Below are 17,597 nucleotides of genomic sequence, written 5' to 3'. Positions count from 1 at the left end.
AGGAGCGTGTGCCTCGTTTAATCCTAAAAAAAAAACTATTAGAAAAAATCATTAGCCAAGCAAAGACACCGAGGAGAGGCAGAGACACGGAAGTGAAGATGCGCTCAGCCCAGTTCTTTACTCCATGTCTGCAGGCATTTTCTTTTCTATAAAAGCTACTTGAAGGTAAGCAGGTGGCATCCTATCTTGAGAGGACAAGGCTTCAATGGTCCCTAGCCCTATTCTACTCCTGTCTAGTGGATTAATGATGTGTTAGACCAACTCTCCAAGGGAGGCTGGGGGTGGATGTAGTGTGGGGGTGTTGCGGCGGAATGGGACCTTAAATGCCTGCAGTTCCAACGTATACCAGCAGATGGAGCACTCGGGGCTCACCTGCTTTCCTTACTTTGCTATGGATGGCAATGGTCTCATCCCTGGAGGACACTTCAAGAAATACAATGGAAGAGAACTGAACTGAAGCGTGACATTTCTTTCACCTCTTAGCCCATTATCTGAAGTTTCCAGCCAAGTGGTGATAAATCTTCTTTGGAGAAGAATACTATGTGGATGCAATGACCTTGTGACATTATTAACTGTCAACTTGACCCTTAGGAGTCAGTCGGGTCACACCTGTGAGGGACTGTTTATATTAAGGGTAGCCTCAGGGAAATGCTTGTGAAGGCTTGTCCTGATTAAGTTCATTGATGTGGGAAGACCGGTCTTAATTCTGGCAAGACCATTCCCTGATGAGGGACCCCGGACTGTCTGGAGAGGGGCAATCTGAGAAGAGCATTCGTGCATTGATTCATTTGCTCTCTGCTTTTGACTATGAGGGCAATGTGACACGCACAGCCCAGAAGAGCAAGCCAAATGAGCCCTTTCTTTCTTACGTTGGTTTGGTGTTTTTTTTTTTTTTTTATTTTGGGTTTTTTTTTTGTTTGTTTGTTTGTTTTTTTGTTTTTTGTTTTTTTGTTTTTGTTTTGGGTTTTTTTTTTTTTTTTTTTTTTTTTGGTTTTTTGTGCAGTGTTTTATCAGAGCGACAAGAAACAAAACTAAGACGGGCCTCTGTTAAAAGTTTACCTGTGATGGTAAAAAGCTTGCATCCCCAGGAAACAAAGTGTGAAAAATGCAAAAGCAAGGGCTGGAACGGACCAAGTGGCCAAGGCGTAGCCCATCCATTCAATAATCTCGCCCAGGAAATTGGCTCCGGAAACATATGTAAACAAGCCACCTGTGTGCAGAAGAATCAAAAAAAGACAGCATTCAGAACAGCGTTACTGTGACACTGCATCCCTGTATCTCACTCCAAAACACACAAAGACAGGTAAACAAATGTAAGGTAGGAGGCTCCCGCCACAGACAGCGTTCAGAGGAAGCTTTTCAGAGATATGAGAAAATAAAGCAACAACAGTTCCTAGCCTGTAGAACATTCTGGAATCCTGAGGAGTGGCCCCATCTACTCATGGGCTTCGTACAGGTTTCTTTACAACTGTTGGACCACCAGCTTTGACCAAGACAAGCAAGAGGTGCAGATGACCTGCTTTTTGTCTTGTTCCATTAAAGGACATCTTCAGGCAGCTTCTTGCCTTCCTAAGCTTTTCCCTGTCAAGTCCAAAGGTTAACCATTATGGTGCATACCAGTCCCACAAAGTGAGACAACACATGGCATTGAAATAAAAACATGTGTGAGAAATAATGCTATCCTTCTTTGAGCCTTTAATGGTCCACTACCTGGCCGCCTGCACTATACAGTGTTCAAGTTGAAAGCAGAAAATATTTGGGTTGGAAAACCTCTGCTGCTGCTGAGATATCCCACAAGATATTTCCTCTCTCTGAACTATCTAGAAATAAAGATATGTCTAGTAACATTCAATATACCCACACTCAAACTTTATGAGACACATTAAAGTAGGAAAGTTGTGACCAAAACAGCTTTTCTCCTTCTGTGATTACATTACAATGTGCTTTTAAGTCATTCTCTCTCGGTCTCATAACTCCGTTGGAAACTGACCTTGACAATCTGGTTTTTAAAGAACTGTCTCAGCTCATCTTTATTTAATTATTACGTTTTGAAGTGTTGGTATGTTTAGAATGTGAGTGCTGCCCACAAATTCATGTGTGAACACTTTGTCCCCAGCTGGTGGCACCGTTTCAGAGGGTATAGAACTTTTTTGGCCAGGGGTCTTTGCTGGCAGGTGGAAGGCTATCAGGTGTGGCCTAGAGAGGAAGAGATAGCCTGGTGCCTGCCCAAGTTCTCCACCTTCTAGCTGCTCTGGAGATGCAAGCAAGTAACCCCATGTTCCTGCCATGACAAGGCTAACTTTACCCACCTTGACACTGTGAGCTGACATCACTCTGTCTCATATTTTGCCCCAGCTGTGAGTGAGCTGACATGAGGAGCAAGCTTCTTTCTATTGCTTTTTGTAAGGATGACACTGTTTCCCTACCTTTCTGCCCATGACACCTTTGGCTTTGTGAGGGATCCCTGTCTTTCGCAAAGGGTCTGGTTACCCATGTACATCATGAATGGTCTAACTTAGCTCTTCAGATAACAAGGCGTTAATAATTACCTATTTAAATATACTATAAATTACAAAAGCTTTCTTCTCATTATTAATCAGTAGTTGTCAGTCTATTCCAACATCAAATAATCCATTTACTGCAACCAAGGTCTCTGTTTATATCCAGAAGAGTAGGAAGCACTGTGTGTTGGTATGTTGGTCACCTGGTCTGATTTCTTGCCAAATATTTATTGGTCAGACTCACATTCCTACTTTTTTGGGACCAGTTACAGTTGCAAGTTTTCTGTATCTTGATCTCCAAAGTGGCACAGTCATGTTCTCAACAGCACACTACACGCATGGTGGTGAGCCACTTAGACGGTAACAGACCTCGAATATTGGCTACCAAGCAACACCACAGCCATCACAGTGTCAGGGCAGCACAGTGCCCATCATGTGAAAGCCAAGACCCAGTCATTACCATGCCTAAGGACACGAGTTCAATCCCCAGTACCCACTTTAAAGCCAGGCACAGCGGCATATGCCTATATTCACAGTGCTGAGAAAGCAGGGACAGGAGGATTCTGGAGCTCTGTGGCCAGCCTGGCTGACTCAGCGAGTGCTAGGTTGGGAGACTACAAAATATGGTAAAAGTGCAATGGAAGGAGACACCTGACTTCAAACTCACCTTCTATGGATACGCACTGCTTGCACCCACACACATGCGTGGATACATGAGACAAAATTTATAATTTAAATAATGATTTGTAGGGAGAAAATACAGCATATGATTACACACAGTATTTAATCTTTGGTAATTATATAGTTATATTAAGTGTCTATGTTATGGCTTATGTGATCACTATGCCAGTCATTGTTAGAACATAATTCTTCTGTTTAGAAAAAAAGTTAACCATAAGACAATCCCACACTGCATCTGGGAGTGAGGGAGCCATTTTTCCATGCTTGCTGCTCTGGGTAACTTCCAGCAGGCATGAAGGTAGAATACCAGATATTGATTATTGTAATCATATGTAGGCCTAGGCTGAGATGGGTTTGCCTTGTAGATTTTAGAATTCAAAACTTCAGGATAGGCAGTCCTCTATAACCTAGGCATGCAGTAGGCTGCCCATCCAGGTTTTTGTAATAAGACTATGATGCCCACATAACAATGAAATCCTCAGCTTCGTTGTTAACACAGGGAGATTCACACCCTGTGTAAATGGACTGTCTTAAATCCTAGGCTGCAACCTATTCCCACTGCTTATAGCCAAGCCTGGTGCCCTCTGTCACCTCGAGGGCACCATGATCTTCCTTCCTTGGGTCAGAGGAAAGTCTCTTGTTGCCCCCCCCCCCCGTGTGTGTGTGTGTGTGTGTGTGTGTGTGTGTGTGTGTGTGTGTGTGTGTAACAAGGCCAACCTTGAACTCACTGTATACTAAAGAATGACCTTGAACCCCTGATCTTCCTACCTCCCCTCCTAAGTGTTGAAGTCATAAATATGTACACCACCCCTGTAGTTAAGTGTGACTAGGGATGGAGCCCAGGGCTTTAAAGGCAAGCACTCTTCCAACCGAGCTATAGCCTCAGCCCTCTTGGAGCTTTCTTGGGCTCTGTAGAGGGGAAGAGGGGACAGAGTATGCAGAGGAGGACAGAAGGCAGCCAAAGTGTATCTGGTGCGTAGCTGTGCTGTCACAGACCCCTCCCCCTTTGTTAATCACTGGGGCAGGCTCCAGTGAACAATGGGACTCTTGGCGACAGGGCAGGCATTACCTTGTGGAATCCTATAGATGACTTCTCCAGGCTTCCTAAGCTGGCGCAGCATGTAGTCACTATGGATGTTGATTCCCATTCCCAAAATAAATAGAAAGACACCTTGGCAAAGAAGAAAGAAAATGGGTCAAAAGGTTTGCTTTGACTTGGTATTTATCATACAAGATAGGTTGTTGAGTGTTTGTATGGTTAGTTGGTTTTTGTTGTTTTTTTGGTTTTTGGTTTTTGGTTGGTTGGTTGGTTGGTTGGTTTTGGTTTGGGGGAGGTTGTCTTGTTTTGTTTTGTTTTGTTTTGTTTTGTTTTGTTTTGTTTTGTTGGTTGATTTCAGTTTTGGTTTGGGTTTGTGTTTTTTGAGAGAGAGTTTCTCTGTGTAGCCCTACCTGTCCTGGATCTTATTCTGTAGACCAGGCTGACCTTAAACTCATAGAGATGCACTTGCCTCTGCTTCCCAAGTGCTGGTATTAAGGGCACATGCCATCACTACCTGGCTTTTTTCTTAAAATAAAGGGAGGGGCATTTAATTGCTAAATCTAAGAATGGTATTCGGATAGGAACTGAGGCTTACCGGGAGGAGAGGTTGTACTATTTCCTAGGGTAAAATGACAGTTCTCACAGAGAATTGTGCTGAACAGAGATGGGAGGAGGGAGGCAAGCAAGAGGAAACATCACTGTGTGTATCTACATAAGCATCGATGGAATAAATGAATGAATATTATCAAGCACTTGGCCCATTCACCAGTGACCTACTAGCTAGCTCATTCGATGGTCTGCTCTCTTCCTCTTTGTGGTGCCCCACTGTGAAAGTTGAAAGGCAACCATATGCATGTATGAAAAAATCTAAAACCAAACTTTATTAACAAAAAAATGTGACTCTGCATTCTTTGTAGTTAAATATAAATATTATGCTCAAGGCAATGGTTTAATAAAGTGAATGCTGTTGGCAGGTGGAGAAACTACAAGACTTCTGGAAATCATCCGTAGGTGTTAAGCTTGGGAGAAATGGGATCCCATTTCTGTTTAGTACTGTTGTAAACGTAATATACATATATTTAGAATTAGTTGGTGTTAACAGAAGCAAATTACACATTCCTACCTCCCCAGATCACCACATTAAACACCTTCCCACACATCCTTCTCTTTTCATGTGATCTAGCACTTCTCCATGTAACTTGCAGGCCATATTCCAGTTCCCTCACATGTCCCCGAAATGCCTCTTATAGTCTTATAGATATGCCTAGAGTCACTCCATTGGAGGAAATTGATTTTCCCTCTTCCAGCAGGTATAAGTGACAGTTCAGTTTTTAACCTTTACCCTAGTGTCTAGGTTTTCATTCATTCATTTATTCATTCATTCATTTTAAATATAACAAAATATATAAGATATAAAATAAAAATATAAGATAAAACAAAAACTATCACATTGAAGTTGGACAAGACAAGGCACAGAAGGAAAAGAGCCCAAGAGAAGGCACGGGAATCAGAGACACACATGTTTGCACAGTCAGGAATCCGTGGAAACCATAAAATACACACAGAGGACCTGGTGCAGACCCAATGTTGGCCCTGTGCATGCTGCTTCAGTCTCTATGAGTTCGTATGAGCTTTGCTTGTGTTGACTTAGAGGACCTTGGTTTCTTGGTGCCTCTGTCCCCTCTGACTCTTACCCTCTTTCCACCTCCTCTTTCACGGAAAATAGGGGGAATTTTTAACGATCGAGTTCTTCAATTATTTCAGGTAATGTGTTTAGGAAAAGCCTCTTTGAGGAGGGGTAAATTGGTAGAGAGAGGAAGGAAGCAAGGGAATGGGCCCGGCCTCAAAGCTCAGATAGGCAGAACATTCTAGGAACACGGAGCATCCTGAACGGAAGCGCTGACACAGAACAGGCTTGACTGTTTGAATCCCAGGAGCAAGGCTTCTGGGGATAGCACAGAAAACAGGGTGAAGGGGACCAGGAAAAACTGCCAAGTTGAAAAGACTGGGAGCGTTTGGTTTTTATAGGAAGGGAACCTGTTTCTTAGGTGCGGTAGAAATCTATTGAACCATTTTGAGAAGGGAAATGACAAAATGAGTGTTTGAACAATCTCCCTGGCTGCCTTACAGGGAAAGACAGGACAGAGAAGGGGTGTGAGTGGGAAGGGAGACTGTGGGGCGGCTGCAGTAGTAGGATGAGAAGAGACAACTGTGATTGACACCTTGGGACCGGTGTTACCTAGGAAGGGATGGGAGACAGTCCTCACTCACCGAAGCTAAACCGCACATCTGTGTACCACTCCTCGGGGTATTCTGCGCAATAAACCAGGTAGTAGGCTTGAAGGAGTCCGTTCCCTATGCAGAAGGCAGTGGCTCGCAAAAAGATCAAAGCTGGTAAAGGCCTTCCTCTGGTGAGCAATGAATAAATAAATGTCCTAGGAAAAAGATAGTGATTGACAGTCATTATTGAAGGAAGAAAGAAGGGAAGGGGAGGGGCCGGGAGTGAAGTGGGTGGGAGGAGCGTCCAACCACCAAATAGTCCAGATAACCATACTAAACCCATTGTTGCAAACACTTTCCCCTTAATTTTGGCCCACTCAGTAAAATGTTTGACTTGTAAGCATGAGGACCTGAATTTGATTTCACAGTCTGTGGGGATTTGTCTTTGTTGGGTTTTCGTTTGTTTGTTTGTTTTTGTTTTTTTAAGCCTGCCGTGGTGGCATGCCCTTGTTAAAAAAAAAAAAAAAAAAGAAAAACCAGCACAGGGGACACAAAGACATGCACTGAATGGAGGTCACTGCTTCTACATGATTTTTACTTGTGTTTTGTTTTGTTTTGTTTTATTGGTGGTGGTTTGGTTTGGTTGTTGTCGTTTTGGTTTTTTTATTTGTTTGTTTGTCTTATGAAGTTAGAAATGCATAGAAACTATCATTTGGTGCCTTGCTTTATTTATGAAAGGTAGACAGCACCCCCATTCAGCGGCTGGTGACAGAGAAAAGACTGGAAGAATTATCACCCCCATACAAATCAAAACTTGGCTCCACAAAAAAAAAAAAAAAATGTCAGAATCAATTCTTTTTTTTTTTTTTTCAGAAATTTGGATATTAACTAAAAGTCTGCGGCACCCTGAAACCTGATGAAGACAAGGATGAGTTACATCAAATGCAACAAACCTTGTGACCCATTTACCGAGTTCATGCAGAGCTCTGCAGCCTTAAAACTGATAGTTTATGTTCCAAGTGTTGCTGAGAGTGAGGAGAGTCATGGCTCTTTCACACTCCCTAAGAGAGGCCTTTACTCCACCTGTCTAGTGGCTTCCTGCAAAGCTCTGCTCTGCTCAACGGGTTTGTCTGTGTTCCACCTGGCACAATGCTGCAAGATTTAGAGAACAGTGTACTTTTCAGTGTTTCCATAGCTTGGTGCCCTGGGGTGGTTACCAGAGAAGTAAAGATAAACCATATGAAAGTTTACAAGGAAAAGCCAGGGAATGCGATGGTCTCGGGAGTTTTGCAACACCCAGATGTCTTCTTGGGGATAATGGTATTTGGAAATATCAATATGGATGGGGCACCAGAAAAAAAACAGCACTGTCTGAGGTCTAGGAGTAAGGATACACCAGCAGCAACATGCAACCAGGCCAAGTCCATCAGCACCACTCCCTCAGGAAGAAATAGCTAATCACACATCAGAGGCAGGGAGGGTGCAAGGGATGTCAAGGGTGTTTTATTGTGTGGAAAGTAAGGGAACAATTGATGAGAAAGGGAGACAGGAAGTTGCCCAACTGCTCCAAGAGCCATACTTGTGATAAACAGGGCGTGGAAAGAAAAATGGCTGTAGACGCTTGTGAATATTAGATAAAGTTACACGATTGCATAACGATTCATTAAGAAAACTATTAAGACCTTGTCACTAGAGCTCACTATTACCTCAAATCCTTACTCTGATAAAAATGTTACTAGTAGCATTCGTGCTACATCCCATGTCCCTGGATTCTTATGCTTGTCATCTTCAACTGATGACCAAAAGCTTTTCTTCTCAATAAAACAGCAACAAGTAAATGCTACCCATAGAAAGGCTATTGTTCGAGGGACTCTAAAATCACCCACAGACTGAGTTATCTTTCCATGACTTTTTAAAAAGAGCTGCTAAGTGCAAAAGAGTAAAAGAATCCCTTCAGGCAGAATCTTGAGTGAGGGCACTGCTGGCTTCCCCCTTCTTTTATTGTAGGGACCTCACACAAGAAGGCAAGTCAGAGCAAGCTGTTTCTTCTCTTGTTCTTAAATTCAACTCTGGAGAAATGGTGGATGTGGAAAAGCCATGGGAAGCCCCTGCAGGGACAGGAGGCTATGACCTGGTAGGTGAGGCAGGAGCCAGCAATGGTTGCATACACTTTTTAAATTTTATTCTATTTATTTATTTATGTATTTATGTATTTATTTATTTATTTATTTATTTATTTATTTATTCAAGACAGGGTTTCTCTGTGTAGCCCTGGCTGTCCTGGAACTCACTCTGTAGACCAGGCTGGCCTCAAACTCAGAAATCCGCCTGCCTCTGCACCTACTTCCTGTATCACTTCTCTGGAAACTATAGACTGCCTCCTTACTCCTTAATCACGAACATTACATTCAGACTCTGACCCCTAAGTCCCCTACAGAGCCCCTCCCTCTACATTCAGGCACAACACTCATTTCCAGGAATAAAAATCACTACCTCGGGGCTAGAGAGATGGCTCAGTGGTTAAGAGCATTCACTGCTCTTCCAAAGGTCCTGAGTTCAATTCCCAGCACCCACATAGCAACTCACAACCATCTGATGCAATCTTCTGGTGTGCAGGTGTACATGCAGACAAAAATACCCATATATATAAAATACGTAAATAAATAAATCTTCAAAACATCGATGCCTCTGCCTCTCATGTCTTTCAAAATGCTAAAGAAGGAAGCGGAAGGTGGGGCCCTAACCCAGCATGTCTACAGGCCCACTGTGCTCAGGGCTCTTTCCTCCTGAGGAGAGTGAAACCCAAACAGAGCAAGCAAGTACTAAAGGTCGGGTTCTGGCTTGATGGATTCTATGTCTTCCTGACAGATCTTGGGTAAACATCTTCCTCTGTAAGCTGAGGCTAGTCATAACTGTGGGATTAACACTAGCATTCATTTCTCCCCAGATTCCCATTCTTGAGAGCTTTGGGGGCCTAAAGGTAGGTTAAATTCTCAGAGGGAAAAAAGTCTACAAAACCAACAAAAAGTCATTAAAAAAAATAATAACTACCTCTTAACAGTGTAGTCTTTTTCCCTAAATGAGACCAAATGAATCCAAATACTAAGCTTATGATGCTTCCAAAGTAAAGCATGAATTCAACCCAAGCCTATGGCCTCTTAAATCAATAATCCTTGCTTCTTAACCAAAGGGATGAGTCAGAGCAGGCTGTCTGCAGTAACAAAGTACCAGAGGTCTGAGATGCTGGGCGCTCCTCCGTTGTTCACACACAGCACAGCTGGTGCAGGTGCAGAGCGATGACGGTGTAATGTGCACCCATTCAGGACCCAGGCTCTTCCAGGGAGTCTTAGGTGTGTAGATGAGCAAAAACAAGCGAATGTGGATGACTCTGTAGGTTTTATTGAAGATGGGATTTTGGAATACAGTGCCGTATATTATTCCCACCTTCATCCCTTCATCCCCATACAACCATAAGGGAAAATGGAAAATATAGCCCACCAGTTTCCTCAATGGGAAAAAGGAAAAGAAATCTGTAAGCATAGACAACGGGTGGGAAGCCAGAAGTCCTAGAGAACAAATATGGCTCTTGGGACATAAATGGCTTTCCTTTGGGAAGCTGGAAGCAATTCAACACAATATATGTCTCAGTGTAGAAAAAAAGATTAAAAAATGAAGAGAGGGGAGAGGCAGTTGGTTAACGAGACTGTAAATCAACACCAGGGAGTTGGATAAAATTTCCCCTTCAGCTCTGTATGTTTGGTGCTGTTTATCAACCTGACAAGAATCTAGAATTCCCTAGAAGACCAGCCTTTATCATGCTTGTGAGAAACTATCTTGACTACATTAATTAATGTGGGGAAAGTCCATCTTAATTGTAGTCAGAACCAATGCCTGAGCTGGGAACCCCAGACTATATAGAGAAAACAAACTGGGCATTAGCATGGATGCATTTATTGTTCTCTACTTCCTGGTTGTGGGTGTGACGTGATCAGCTACTTCAAGCTCCTGCTGCCTTGACTACCTCAGAATAATTGACTGTACCCTAGAACAACAAGCCAGAATAAATTAAACGCTTCTCCCTCAAATTACTTTGTCAGAGTATTTTATCTGAAACTTTTATTATTATTTTATGTGTATCGGTATGTGTTTTAGTTAGGGTTTTATAGCTGTGAACAGACACCATGATCGAGGCAACTCTTGTAAGGACATTTAATTGGTGCTGGTTTACAGGTTCAGAGGTTCAGTCCATTATCATCAAGGCGGGAACATGGCAACAACCAGGCAGGCATGGTGCAGAAGGAACTGAGAGTTCTATATCTTCATCTGAAGGCTGCTAGGAAAAGACTCCCAGGCAGCTAAGATGAGGGTCTTAAGACCATGCCCACAGTGACACACCTACTCCAACAAGGCCACACCTCCTAATAGTGCCACTCCCTGAACCAAGCATATACAAATCATCACAGTATGTGTATGTATATTATGTGTATTACCTGCATGCATGGCCCACAGAGGCCAGAAGAGGGCATTAAATCCCCTGGAACTAGAATTTTACATGGTTATGAACTGACATATGGGTGCGGAGAATTAAATCCAGGTCCTCTGAAGGGCAGCCAGTGCTCTTAGTCACATAGCCATCTCTCCATCCTGAATAGTTTTGTCATAGCAACAGGAGAAGAAACTAAGATAGCATTCTCGGCCCTACCTACCCTTTGTGGCTTTTCCATGATCTGGAACCATGTTTCTTTAATTTTCTCCAGCCCTGCTGATGTCAATTTTAATTATTTTATGCTCATTTGGATAGAGGCTGATAAGAATTCTGTAAATGTGCAGTTTTCTGTCACCACTAAGTAAATGTTCACTGAGAGGTGGAGGGAGGAGATGACACTCAAGTTGAAAAGGGTTGACTGAAATTGCAGATCCAAATTAAACCCAAAGGGAAAAAAAAAATTAGAAATAACACACCTTGTGTCTACAAACTCATATTTAACTAAATCTTCTTCAAATATAAATGCTATTGCTAAGATTATCAAGCCAATTCAAGACTCTTCACTATATGAAATTTGAGACTTGATTGTCAATCAAAATAAATTCAGATTCTGCAAATGCATAGAAAGCCTCTCTGTGTTGCACTTAGCTGTTCTATGTAGTGAACGTGTGCCTCTGTCATTCACTGTCCCATTTCCTTGGTTTCTTTTACAACAGAATTCCTCTCCAGAGCAGCTTACATTTACCACCTCTATGACATTCTCTCTTCTATATCCTCTATCCTCACAAAAGCAAGTCCTGGCAAAGTCACCTGGTGCCATATTTCCAGAGCAAGATCCAAGTTTCAGGCCTCTTCAGGCTGGGCAGCCCATCATGCCCTTCTCATGGAAACAGTGCCAGCAAGCACACCGCACTCCCTAGGTTCTTCTGCTTCACTGATCTGTCCTGGTTTTCCTTCGTGGGTTTCTTCTTAACACTTTATCTTTCAAATATTGATGCCCCAGGTCTCACACATTTCTACTCCATTAGCCACTGTCTGTGTGGTGACATGTCCTCAAATGATAGATATTAAGTAGCGTCACTGTGGTCTGATTGTGGCTCACCCTTCGTCTCCATTGCACAGCACTGGAGGAGTCTTTGGGTCTTTAGGAATGTGTTTCGGTTGTGAGTGCTCTACCCTAATGGACAGACAAACATCTCTTCTGAAGGGTTTACAGGAGTGGCTGCTTGTTCTTGCCTTTCTAAGTTCCAACATGTGAAAACACTACGAGAAGGTCCTCACCAGATGCCACCACCTTGATGCTGAATCCCCCAGCCTCAGTAAATATGAGGGCTAAACTCACACTCCTTACAAAGTGCCCACTGCTGTCCTAGAAGCATGAGCAAAGGCAGGCATCCGCCTGATGGATCTTCATTCATAGACCACCCATAGGCAGCTCCCTGCTACATGTCATGAATGTCATGAAAATTTCAGTCTTAACATACCCCAAATGAGAGTCCTGATCCCCCACTCTCCCCAAACCTGTGCATCCCCAGGATTGTCTCATCCCAGGAGATTGTTAGTTTAGATTGTTAGTTTATTCTCACAATTCCAGTCTGAAGATCTCTCTCTCTCTCTCTCTCTCTCTCTCTCTCTCTCTCTCTCTCTCTCTCTCTCTCTCTCTCTCTCTTTCTCTCCCTCCCTCCCTCTCTCCATTCCTCCCTCCCTTCTGCCTTCCCCTCTCCTTTCTTCTCTCTCTCTCCTTCTCCCCCCATCTCAGGTAAATTGGTTAGCAAATGCCAGCATCCCTAACTTAGAACCTTACTTAGAATCCAGCCATGTCTCACCCACTCCACTACCTTGAGTTCAAAAGAACACTAAAATTCTCCTGAAGAGGTTTGCAAAATCCTTCTCACTTGACACCCACCGCTGTCCACTGCAGTCTCTTCTGCCTGTGTGGTAAAACCCAGGTAAGCCCTAAGCTGGGTCACATCACCTTTCCTGAAACACACCCTCTGCCTTTATGGTGTGTGTGTGTCTCTGTGTGTGTACCTATCTGTGTCTGTGTGTGTCTATGTGTCTGTGTGTATCTGTGTTTCTGTCTGTGTGTGTTTGTATGTGTGTCCATGTTTGTCTGTGTATATGTGTCTGTATGTCTGTCTATGTGTGTCTGTTGCGTGTTCTTTCTTGTTTCTTTTTTTTTCTTGGTTCGTTCATTCACTTTGTTTTATTTTTGTTTGTTTTATTTGTCTATTTTCTTAAAAGAGAGAAAGAGGGTATGGAGTTCAAAGGCTGGGGAGTTGGAGAGCATCTAGGAAGAGATGGGGAAGGGGAAACTGGTCAGAATGTGTTGCATAGAAAATTATTTTCAATTTAAAAAAATGTAAAATTCTTAAGGAGTGTAATACTACCCATCCTATTCACCATTATGTCTGCAGTACGTGGTGCACAGTGGGCCTGGCACACAGTGGGCCTAGAATTGATGTGGAATGGATGACTGTCATCTGGTATAAATGGAAGATATTCGGTGCACACAAGTCATGAAATTCTACCCCCTGAACATGTACCATACTCTCACTTCCAGGATGGTGAACTCCAAGTACTTTCCCCATTTCTCCTGCCACATGCAACTCCTGGACACTTCATAAAACAAGCATAAGAGCATTCTAAATGGTGGCAGAACAAGGCACACAGTAAAGGCCTAGAGACCTAAAGAACAAGGCAGCTGCCAGTTCCTTGGTCTTTCTTTTTCCCTCCTCTTTCTTAGAGTTAGCAACCATGAAATAGAACACGTAGAAACAGGATGGGAATCCTCTCTCTCCCTCTTCCCCTTTCCCCTCTTTCCCTCTCTCTCCCTTCTCCCCTTTCCCTCTCCCTACAGTCTCCACCTTTCTCACCCAGAGACCAAGAAAAAAAAAATGTAACCTCACTCCTATCCAGGAACAAAATTCAGAGAAAGTTCCCCGCACTCCACCATTGAGCTGGGAAAAGCACTTTAAGCTCTGTCAAGTTGTCAGAGAGGGCTAAGAGGGAGCCAGAACTTTAGGTTTTTCCATATTCTCTCAGTGCAAGGTGAGATCTTGTGGGGAGTCTGTACATCCTGACTCTAATCCTCCTCCTCCTGGGCTGAGTGGAGAGTGGAAATATTCCCCAAGCCCCAGCCTTAGTGAGGCTGCTCACGCCTACCCTGAGAGCCGGGAGAAAAAAACTATGAGGAGAAAGGAAACAGTTGCCAGCTAGGCAGTTGTCAGTGGAGAGCAAGTATGGATTCAGAACTCCTACCCCCTGCAACAGTAACAAGAAGTCTTCACATTAAGATAACCTGGACTGCTGCCTACCCATGGCAGGAATGGGGTGACTTTCCCATATCCTTAGCTAGATCAGTGTGAAGCAATAGTAACACAAAATCCTGACACAAGCTACTCACCTGAGATGAGGGAGCCTTAGTTAAAAAAAAAAAATCTTAATAGGATCAGGCTGTATTTTCTTAATGTATTTTCTTAGGTAGTGATTGACAGAAGAGGGGCCAGCCCAATGTGGGTGGTGCCATCCCTGGGCTGGTGGTCACAAGTTCTATAAGAAGGCAGGCCGAGCAAGCCATGGGGAGCAAGCCAGTAAGCAGTGTTTAATCATGGCCTCTGCATCAGCCCCTGTTTCCAGGTGCTTGCCCTGGTTCAATTCCTGTCCTGACTTCCTTCAATGATGAACAGTGATGTGGAAGTGTACGCTGAATAAAGCCTATCCTCTCTGAGTTGCTCCAGTCATTTATCACAGCAATAGTAACTCTAAGACAGTGGTTAAACACACTGGCTACTCTTGCAGAGGATGTAGGTTCGATTCACAGTAACCACGTGGAGAAACACAACCATCTGTAAGTCCAGTTCTCAGGGATCAGATTCCCTTCCTTTTCTGGCCTAAGCAGGCACAACATATGCAAGTAGCATACAGGTGTACATGTAGGCAAAACAGTCATGCAAATAAAATTAAAAATTAAAAATAAGTAATTAAAATAAATATCAATAAATGCTAACAAGGACACAGAGAAAGAAGAAGTCTCATTTGCTGCTGATAGGAATGCAAAGAGGTGAAGCCACTCTGGGAATAAGTATGGAAGGTCCTCAAAAAAAATAACAAAAATAGAACTATCATATGACCCATTTACATCACTCTTGGAAATGCAGTCTAAAGAACAGTACCACACATGCAATAAGCCAAAGATATTGTAGCATCATTAGCAATGTCACTGTGGAACTAGTTCTGGTGTCCATCAATAATGAAAGAATTTTTAAAACGTGGTACATTATATACACAATGGAGTTTCGTTCTGACCTGAAGAAAAATTGAATTATGTCACTTGCAGGAAAATAAATGCAATTGGAGATGATCACATTAAACAAAAGAAACAAGACTCAGAATGATGAATTATAATATGTTTTCTCTCCCACGTGGGTCCTTGATTTTATATAGATGCATGCAATTCATATACATACACACATACATGTATGCATGATATGAGGGTAGACTGTTTGTGGGGAAGAAAGAGAACCAGCAGGAGGCGGAAAGGGAGAGAAAGGGAAGTGTGAGATCCCACACAGCTGAAGTACATGATACAATTAAACCAAAGGTCTTTATGAAGTTGTCAGCATGCACACGGATCACACCAATAGAAGTTACAAAGAAGAAATATTACTGTAGGGTGAACTTGCTCTAATCAAAGGACACAGCCTTCAAAGATGGCTCTGCCTGAGTGTGGTGCCTTTATACATCTGAGCTCCATTCCACTGCTTACTTGAATAATAATAAAAAGAATGAGAAAGGACATATTGAAATGTCTGTGACAGACTTTGTTGAGTGAAAGTTTCAGGCCTGTCTGTCATCGCTGCTATCTCTGGTTCTATAGCCCCTATTCTATGGCCCTGTATTCACCTTGCCATCCATGCCTCGTGTAAAGAAAATCAATCTTTTGCCACCTGTAGCCTTCCACAAGCTTAGAGACAGACAAGACGGGACCCAAAGGTCTTTGCACAACCAGCATAAGAATGGATGAAGAAGTAGAATTAAGGAACTGGAAAGATTTTTCAGAGCACTAGTTGCTTTTCCAAAGGACTCAATATGGGTTTCCTGCACCCACAGCAGGGGGCTCATTAGCAAAGATGAACTCTACTGGAGATACTTCCAGTAAGTTTGGAGTAATGGGAACTGGATTTATTTTCTAGACTATAAAGAAGCAAGAAAAATTACATGAAACAAAAAGTATTAGACAATAAATGACAGTGTCTTCAATTATCTTCCCACTACTGTGATAAAGTAGCCTCTCAAAAGCACCTTAATGGAGAACTGAGTTATTGAGTTCTTGGTTCCAGGTCATAGTGCATCAGAGCGAGGAAGTCACAAAGACAGATAGCAACAAATGTACACACGCTAGTGCTTATATCATTTTCTCCATGGACTTACACAGTCCAGAGTCCACTGCCTTTGGAATAGCAGCACCAACAGTGGGCAGGTCTTCCATCTCAGTCAAGACAATCAAGATAACACCCCACTGACATGATCATAGGCTCACCTCCCAGTGATTCTACATTTTTCTTAGCTGACAATGAACACGAGCCATCACATTCAGGGATTCCTGAGAAACCAGGAACAAATTATGTGAACATTATAACTAACCCAGATTGCTGTTTTGAGAGAATTTCTAGGCTGAACTATAAGGAAGAGGATTCTAGGCTAAACGATACAAGATTCTCGAGTCATAAGATCAAGATGTGTATAACTCTCGTTACAGAGTACTGAAGAGAAAGACACAAAGTACTGAAGAGGGTCTTCTTCAGGTAGTCAGCTAATTAGTGAATTTGTGTAAGAAAAGAATCACCCCCCAAATTTAATAACACTACCCAATACTTATATTTGACCAGGAATAGGATCCATTTTCACCAGCCAGATAGAAAATTCGTAATCCATGAGACACTGCTAGAATGCTCAAAAAGACCTTACTTTAGAGAAGATTCATTAACCCTAGCTAGACCAGCTCTCTCTGGAACCACAAAACTTATGCAATGCCTGAAAGGATTTAATTGTTTCCAAATAACCTAGCTGCGTCTAGAATGAAGATAAAGAATATTTATAGAAATGTATAGATTCCTAACCTTCAACTCTATAATTTCTTCTTTTGTTGTTTTACTAGTGTTTTGGCTTTTTTTAGAAGCTGGGTTTGTTATATAGTCCACCCTGATCTGAATAGCCATATGTAGCTAAGGCTGGCTTAAACTCAATCCTCTTGCCTAGGTATCCCAAGTGGTAGGATGATGGTGATTTACCATTTTATCTGGCTTGAAAGAGCTAAAATTTCTTTTTCATTCTTTTCTTTTTTTCTTCTCTCTCTCTCTCTCTCTCTCTCTCTCTCTCTCTCTCTCTCTCTCTCTCTCTCTCTTCTGAAGACAGAGTTTCTCTGTGTAGCCCTGGCTGTCCTGAAACTCACTCTGTAGACCTGGCTGGCCTCGAACTCAGAAATCCGCCTGCCTCTGCCTCCCAAGTGCTGGGATTAAAGGCGTGTGCCACCACAATTTCTTACCATCTAACACATGCAAAAGTGTGTATAAACATTGCCCATGACTGGAATAAGATAATCAATCAAAAGTGATAAAGAAATTACAGAATCAGTGATAAAAAGTCAGTAAGTAGTTCCCGGAGGAGG

At 42.7% G+C, this 17,597-nt stretch overlaps 1 protein-coding gene across 1 annotated transcript in view; it reads right to left on the bottom strand.

The window, feature by feature from the left end:
• The window catches only part of Srd5a2 (steroid 5 alpha-reductase 2), a 30,183-nt gene that overhangs the window by 3,433 nt on the left and 9,153 nt on the right, over nt 1-17,597 (bottom strand). Inside the window, exons 2-4 of the mRNA XM_034514336.2 lie at nt 6,493-6,656; nt 4,252-4,353; nt 1,060-1,210 (exon numbers count right to left, since the gene is read on the bottom strand). Of these exons, the coding sequence (XP_034370227.1) occupies nt 1,060-1,210; nt 4,252-4,353; nt 6,493-6,656 (417 nt within the window). The remainder of the gene's footprint in view (nt 1-1,059; nt 1,211-4,251; nt 4,354-6,492; nt 6,657-17,597) is intronic.

This window comes from Arvicanthis niloticus, chromosome 11, assembly GCF_011762505.2.
Source record: "Arvicanthis niloticus isolate mArvNil1 chromosome 11, mArvNil1.pat.X, whole genome shotgun sequence".
NCBI lineage: Eukaryota > Metazoa > Chordata > Mammalia > Rodentia > Muridae > Arvicanthis > Arvicanthis niloticus.
This window is presented reverse-complemented; position numbering and strand designations above follow the sequence as displayed.